The sequence below is a fragment of the Pogoniulus pusillus genome, chromosome 13, assembly GCF_015220805.1.
Source record: "Pogoniulus pusillus isolate bPogPus1 chromosome 13, bPogPus1.pri, whole genome shotgun sequence".
Classification (NCBI taxonomy): domain Eukaryota; kingdom Metazoa; phylum Chordata; class Aves; order Piciformes; family Lybiidae; genus Pogoniulus; species Pogoniulus pusillus.
This window is the reverse complement of record NC_087276.1, coordinates 23,151,217-23,158,944: the sequence shown is the minus strand read 5'-3', so window position 1 is coordinate 23,158,944 and position 7,728 is coordinate 23,151,217. Positions and strand designations below refer to the sequence as shown.

Sequence of the window (7,728 nt, the reverse complement as noted above, 5' to 3'; positions counted from 1 at the left end):
TGGCCCCTAAGCCCCTCCAGCACCTGGAACATCACTTTTTTTGTTACAGAACCATCATTGGCACGTCATATTTTACATGGCTATAAAAGCATCAGCTAAGATCAACTACTTGTTTACTTCTCCCTGTCAGAGGAGCTTGTTTCCTCTCTTGCAATGATGTAAAGCAGAAATGCCCCTACAAAAGTCAATAGTTGGTGGAAACCTGCTTCCAACCAGAGGAGACACAAAAATTAAGGGCTTTCCCACCAAGTGTTTCACCTAACCCCAAGGAGGAGGATTGTGCAATTCCTGATGACAACACTCCACTTGGTGCTGCTGCTGAAGGAAAACAGAGATCTCAGCTGCACCTGGGTTTCTTTGGTTAACTGAAGCCAGATCAATAATAACCATATGAATAAATAATGCTTTTAAATAGCAGTGGCAGGATACGGGCAGCAAACTGCAGGCAGGTATCAGGGTGAGGTAAAAGCATTAATTATCCACACAACCCCAGCGCTTCCGAAACTGCCAGAGCAAAGCTCAGAGCTCACTTTTTTGTTGAAGATCATCAAGACAGACCAACAACTCTCCACTGACACACGAACATTCCAGGGAAAATTCAGTTTTCTGGATATCAGGACTGCTCCTTTGTTAATAAACCAGCTAAAGGACACAGGGGATGAGGGGAACAGAGGGAAGTTTAGAGGCTGGACTGTCCTCTTCCTTCCCCTACTTGCAAGTTGCAAAAAGAACAAAAGCAAAGGGGAGGTTTTTGGGAGTGGAGGTGAGCAAGGCATGTGCTTTCCTCAGCCCAACTCCAAGCCGCTCCATTTTTCCATGCCCAGAACACGCACATTGACTCCCAGCTCTTATATAAACACCAAGAGGGTCAGCACCGGGTTGAAATTCCCCACCACGGCTACAATAAACGTGAGGTTGTCTTTAAACTTCACTTCTTCCCACCCTGAAGTGAAATTTGAGGGGTTTCTCTTGGGGGGACTGCAACTCAGCATCCTCCATCACTTCGTGATGCCACGCTGGGCACCACGTTCTGTCACCATGTCCCTCTTGCCCCCACATCAGATTGTTGGATGATGCTGGCGGAGCCGAAGGGACCTTGGTGTGTGCGCCCCTTGAGTGAGATCAGTGGGATGTGCACAGCAGGGAGACTCTCCCCGCTTGTCTCACTCTTACAAAGCCCCCTCCCCAGAATTGGATACTGGGACAGCACAGAGTTGGGGCACTCTGGGGACCACGGAGGCTTTGTAGCATCACCATGAGCTGAAGAAAGCAGAGCCCCGGAGAAGCTGAACGCCGGCGGGATACTCTGGGCATGGGGAAGACTTCGGAGTCGAGGGGTTTCGGGGTTTCCCAACCTAGCGGGGGAGGGGGTTGCAGTATCCTTCGGGGAAAGGATATGGGTTACAGACCAGCCTGAGGCACCAGCTGCGCGGGCGGGTGGTTTGCTTGAGGCAGAAGAAAGCGGTGGGTGCCAGCGCCGGGTAAGGCACCTGCTCCTCCTCCTCGGAGGCCAGGTCGGGCGGTGGATCGCGGCAGGGAGAACCGGAGGGGCCGGAACCGGTGGCATCCTCCGGTGACGGGTGCTCGGCCGGGCGGCGCGGAGCAGCGGTGATGGGCACCCGCACTTCGCCCCCGGCCGGGCGCGGCAGCGACTCTCGGCTCTCGCCATCAGTCATGGTAGCGGCCAGTACCTACGGCTGGGGTGGGGGGGTGTGGGTTGCAGGGGGGGGGGGGGGGCAAGGGCAGGGGGTCGGGGGGCTTGGGGGAGGGTACAGGGTCAGGGACGGCAGCCCTCCACCCCGGCAGCGGGGCACATCCCGGCGCGGCTCCTACCTGGAGCTCCCGAAGCAACAAAGACGAGTGACGGGCTGGGATGCGGGAGGGGGGGGAGGTCAAGCCTCCTCCTCCTCCTTTTCCCGGGTGCGGCCGCTCCCACTCCCCTGGAGAAACTAGGTGTCGTCCCCTTGCTCCTCACTGAGGCGCTCCCAGCCACCCACCTGCTTTTCCCGTTTAATTTTGGGGGGATGGAATAGTGATAGGGAGACCTTGAGCGAAAAATCGATGGGGGGATGGGGGGGTGGGGGTTGTGGATCCTACCTTAGTTTGGATGAGCGCAGTATCCCCAGGAGCATAGCCGTGCCTTCCAGTTCACATGGGACCAGACAGCAACTGGGGTAACGGATCTCTCCCCCCTCCCCCAAAACACACACCACCACCACCACCCAGTAAATCCAGTGGGGTGGGGGGGGAGGGGGGGGCGGGCTGAGGCTCGGCGTGCAGCGCCCGCGGGGGTGGAGGATGGAGGAGGGTTAGGGAGGAGAAGGATGGAGGAAGGCTGGGGAGGAGGAAGAGGATGGAAGAGGACGAGGAAGAAGAGAGGTGGCGGCGGGGGTGGGGGCCCTTCCCGAGCCGTGCCGAGCCTTTTCCCGACGGTAAATCCCAAGGAGCGAGCAGGCAGCTCCGCAAGCAGCTTTGCTAAAGCTTCGCCCGTGCTTAACAGGAAACTTCGGATTTACCGGGGGAGGAGGGAGAGGAGAGGGGAGGAGAGAAGAGGAGGAGGAGGAGGAGGAGGAAGGGGCTGGGAACCCGGCGGGGGCGGGCAGCCGGGAGGAGCCGGGGCAACCCCGGGGGGTCGGGGTGGGACCCGCTTGCATGGCCCCCATCCACCCATTAACCCACCCCCAGCCACGCTGCCTTTGTTCAGGCTGAGGGAGATGCCTGGTGAAGGGCAGGTCACCTAGCGAGGCTGTGGGAAAAGGAGGGGTGCATATCGCTCCTTCCCTCCCCCACCACCTCCACGGCAGGCGGAAAAGACTTTGCGAAGCCGGCAGAGGTGCGAGACACAGGGTTCGGCCCCCCTCTCTCTGCGGGCTTCCGTGCACCCCGAAAAAGAAGATGCAGTTCCCCACCCTGGGCTTCAAAGGAGGGGCTGAGGGGTTAAGAGGGTCCAGTCACACACCCCCCTCAACCCCCAGTGACACGCCCACGGTGGGGACTGAGTGGGTAAGAGGATCCAGCCACTCCGCACGCAGCCCCCAGTGATGCTCTCACGGCGGGGTCTGAGGGTGTAAGGCGATCCAGCTACCCCGCACTCAGCCCCCAGTGATGCTCTCACGGCGGGGTCTGAGGGTGTAAGGCGATCCAGCTACCCCGCACTCAGCCCCCAGTGATGCTCTCACGGCGGGGTCTGAGGGTGTAGGCGATCCAGCTACCCCGCACTCAGCCCCCAGTGATGCTCTCACGGCGGGGTCTGAGGGTGTAAGGCGATCCAGCCACTCCGCACAGAGCCCCCAGTGATGCTTCCAGAGAGGGAACACGAGGCTGAGCCTGCTGCAAACCCCACTTGCCTCTCACCGTCTCCTGGGTGTTAATTCATTAGTTTCAAGAAACAAATGTGTAAAGGCAAACGAGAGGTCGGAGCGCTTTAATAACGCAAGACCGGCTCTTAAACTGCAGCGATTTGGAGCTGAGCAGCTAATCTGCTCAAGGGCTTAGCTCGGAGGGATCAGAATAAACAGATCACAGAAAGTTGTTACAAGCACCATCCCCTTAAACTCTGCTTAGGAAGTTTTATTCTTTTGAGTTATTTCGGATACCAGCTGAATGTAGTGCAGGTGGAGGTTAGGGAAAGAAAACGTTAGCAAGATGCATTCCCCTGGACTGGAATGTTTTAAGGAGTCAGTTCATTATCCACCACCACTGGCAGTTTGCAAATGCAGCTCCCTAGTGCTATTCCTCACGGTTAATAACTGGGAATTGATTGAAAAGGGAGGTCATGCAGCTCCCGAAGCAGAAAAAAGCCTGGTCTAATGAGGCTGGGGAAGAGAAGCCTTGGATGGTTGTTTTATTGGGTATTTGCAGGTTGTGATTAACAGGACGTGGCAATTTGACTGCTGAAGAAAACAATGCCTCTGACAAGCTGGACACAGCCTGCAAAGCCAACCAAGAGGTTGTACTTGGAGGTTCCACACGTTTATAGAAGCTAATTAGGGCAAATCACAGATCACTGCAGGGAGATTTGCCTGTCAGTTGGTGGAACTCTCCTTCAGCAGAACAGTCTTCCACTCATAAATTATCCTGCTCAGGAAAAATGACCCTTCCAGGAAGAAATGGAGGTTTACTAAAATGAGAGATGGGAGAAGGAAAGGCCAAGCACTGCCCAGGCAATAAACTTTCCTGTCTGCCTCCCTTCCAGGCTCAATGGCAGGGAAGCAGGATGCTGCTCCTGTGACTTACAAACCCATCTTCAAGGCTCTTCTCACACTGACTGGCCCAGATCACTGGCTCCAGGCAGAGCCTGGGTGGAAGTTCAGAGCTGTCATGGGCTGCAGACATCTTTTCCAAGGCCAGACACAGGATGGAGAGCCTGGCATTTTCCAGGCCTTGACCTGTTGCCCAATGGGCTGCAACTAAAGTCAAGAGCCTTATTAATAAACTCTAAGCAATGAAGGTGATCAAAGACTTTAAAAGAGAGCATTTTGAAGAAGCCTGGCAAAGAGCAAGCCCAGTCCTGACCCAGTGGGGGTTTATGGCTCCTGCAGAGGATCAGGATTAATTCCAAAGGTGATTGGTAGTGAAAAGAGATGACTTTATGGCCTGAAAATGTGCCAGGGGAGGTTTAGATTGGATATTAAGAAAATTTTCTTTACAGAAAGAGTGGTCAGGAATAGAAATAGACTTTCTCAGGGAAGTGTTGGAGTCACCATCCCTGGAGATACTCAAGAAATCTGCAGACATGGCACTTCAAGACATGGTTTTATGGTCATGGTGACCTTAGGTGGGTGGTTGGACTTGATGATTTTAAAGGTCTTTCCCAGTTGAAACAATTCTATGATTCTAACTTTTTGCTGGCAAAGGTATTTGTGTCCTCCTGTAGGTCCTGCTTAACCCCCACAGAGTGGTTAGGAAGAGCTGGCCAGATTCTGCTCCATTCATTCCAGCTTTTCCTCCAGCTGACTGCTCTGCCAGTGAAGAGTCCTTCACGTTTACACAAATCAGAAGGATCTCAGAAGGATCTGGCCACAGCATTTCTGCCATTAATAAGCCACCAGAAATCTGAAGAGATCAATACCAATCTGAGGGCACAGAGCATCCCCTGAATGGGCACTTGGCTTGCAGAAGCCCAGCTGACATAATGGGATGTGTAATGCTCTTAACTGGCCCTAATAAATCATCTCTCCTCTCCTGGCACACACCCAATGTGTATTCCAGTCTGCATGCAAGGTGGAAAAGCTGGAGATGTGCCTCCAGATCATACAGCCTAGAGGGGACAGCTGGGATCCCTGTTCTGGGCTCAAGTGAGGTGTGTGAGCATTGAGTAGGCAGCAGTGCTGGGTCCCAGGTGCTGGGAGATGTCACCAGTCCCAGGTGGTCACTGGGATGGCTGCTCAGCAGGGCAAATTCAAGGGGCTACTAAAATTATCAGAGGTGTCAACAGCTGAGAAACCAGATCTGGTCCCACCATGACATCCAGAACATGGACTCATGACATCTAACTTCAACTTCATAGAACTGTCAAGGTTGAAAGAGACTTTAGAAATCATCCTGACCCTGTCTGTTTGATGTTACTTGGCATGCAGCAGCCTTTTGCAAACTGCCACAGAAAGACAAGAGAGGACTTTACAGGATAACCCCTGGTTGGCTCAGCTCTTTTTGATGAAGGGTTTGAAGAACAAGTCCTGTGAGGAGCAGCTGAGGGAACTGGGATGGTTTAATTTGGAGAAGATGCTGCTGAGGGGAGACCTTATTGCTCTTTACAACTCCCTGAAAGAAAGTTGGAGTCAGGTAAGGATCGGTCTTATCTCCCTAGCATCAACTACCTGAAGGGAGGCTGTAGCCAGGTGGGGGTTGGTCTCTTCTGCCAGGTAACCACCAACAGAACAAGGGGACACAGTCTCAAGCTGTGCCAGGGGAGGTCTAGACTGGATGTTAGGAGGAAGTTGTTGTCAGAGAGAGTGATTGGCATTGGAATGGGCTGCCCAGGGAGGTGGTGGAAGACATTCCTAGATGTGTTCCAAAAAATGTGTGGATGTGGCAATCTGTGGCATGGTTTAATGACCACAGTGGAGCTGGGTTGGCAGTTGGACTCAGTCTTAGACTGCTTTTCCAATTGAAGCATTTCTATGATGCAATAAAGCAGCCAAATTCTATTTAATAATCCTCCTCTGAAGTTGCCTACAGCCTCTCAACAGCTGTAAACCTTCCAGCAAGCATGGAGGGAGCAGCATCTCCAGCCCTGCAGCCTGCCTGGTGCTAGTAGAGGACAGCAGAATGCTCCTCCTGACTACCTTGAGTCAGGAGCAACCTGGAAGAGACCTACTGATAAGGTGACAGCCTACCAGGATTAAAAATCAATTTCTCAAGGTCACAGGCCTGGTGAAGAGCAGGACCAGGCAGCCCTGCACAACCAGCAAAGCTCAGAGGAACCTTTGCCAGCATTTCTGAAATGTGCTGGGTGTGCCATGGTAGTGTCAGATGAAACCCAGCCAGTAAATCAAGCACAGCTTAATGCTCCACTCTGTGACTGTACATGGTGGACAGCCTGCTCCCACAAGATCAGCTTGGGGGGAAGAAAAACAGGATGGGGGGAACCCCAAAGCAATAAATATCTCATTTGACTTCGGGGGTTTGATGCTGCAACATTTCCCAAGCTGAGATTGGCAGATCAACCCCACACTTTAAAGCCTCTGTTTCAATGCTGACTACTTCTATCTGAAATCTGACAGAGATGCTGAATGCTTAATGTAATAATTTATTATTAAGTTTTAATTATTTTTTTTACTGGATCTAATTCCAGCTGACTCAAATTTAGTGGGATTTGAGTTTTGGGTTTTTTTTTTTTTCCCCTCCTTATTGCAGAGAAGCCTTCAAACAAGACACAATCTTGCTAATAGGGCTTGCATAAATCATCCTCCAAACAAATGAGTATCTGTGGAGCGAATTAATTTAGCTCAATAGATGGAGGACCACTTTAAAGTTATATAGAAAGATTAACAAAAGAGAAGGGAAAGGAAAAAACAGATAATACATTGGTGAGAGAAGAGGAGGGGAGTTGGTGAGGGAGGGGAATGGTATTAGAAACAGTGAATTCAGAATAAATCTCAACATGCTACAGAGAAACTTCCCAAAAAGGGCATTGGCACTGTGGCAGTTTGGCTGTGCTGGTGCTAAAATGTATTGTTAATTAAAATGCCCAGATGTTAAATGCATTTTAACATGCAGACAATCAGATTCCCAGCCAACATTGCATATTTACTTTCATGACTTCCATATTTATCCTTAATTTGTCATTTCCTCAGCAGAAGAAAATGATTCTATGATCCTGGGCTAGTCCATCCATTGGACTCAACAGACCTTCATTACTCAGAATGCCAACCTGCACATACTGCCTTCCCACCTGCAATCTGCTCCTTTTACTTAGTATTTTGGTCCTGAATCCTTTCTTAGAATCACAGAATGGTTTCAGTTGGAAGGGAGCTCAAAGCTCATCCAGTTCCACCCCTCCGCCATAGGCAGGGACACCTTCCACTAGAGCAGGTTGCTCAAGGCCTCATCCAACCTGGCCTTGAACACCTCCAGGGAGGGAGCAGCCACAGCCTCCCTGGGCAACCTGTGCCAGTGTCTCACCACCCTCACTGGAAAGAGCTTCTTCCTAACATCCAGTTTAAATCTCCCCTCTCCCAGTTAAACCTATTACACCTCATCCTGTCATTACGTTTTTCTCCTCCC

General features: G+C 51.9%; 1 protein-coding gene across 2 annotated transcripts; it reads right to left on the bottom strand.

The window, feature by feature from the left end:
* Positions 1 to 275: 275 nt before the first annotated feature.
* LOC135180783 (voltage-dependent T-type calcium channel subunit alpha-1H-like) lies at positions 276 to 2,502 on the bottom strand. Of its 2 annotated transcripts, none has more exons than XM_064153526.1 (2): positions 2,098 to 2,502; positions 276 to 1,697 (listed from the first exon to the last, which is right to left on the bottom strand). In XM_064153526.1, exon 2 carries the CDS (start codon positions 1,674 to 1,676, stop codon positions 1,356 to 1,358), a length of 321 nt encoding a protein of 106 aa, XP_064009596.1. In that variant the 5' UTR covers positions 1,677 to 1,697; positions 2,098 to 2,502; the 3' UTR covers positions 276 to 1,355. The 2 variants fall into 2 exon arrangements, with proteins under 2 accessions (XP_064009596.1, XP_064009597.1); XM_064153527.1 differs by lacking the exon at positions 2,098 to 2,502 and adding an exon at positions 1,834 to 1,959.
* Between the last annotated feature and the right edge of the window lie 5,226 nt (positions 2,503 to 7,728).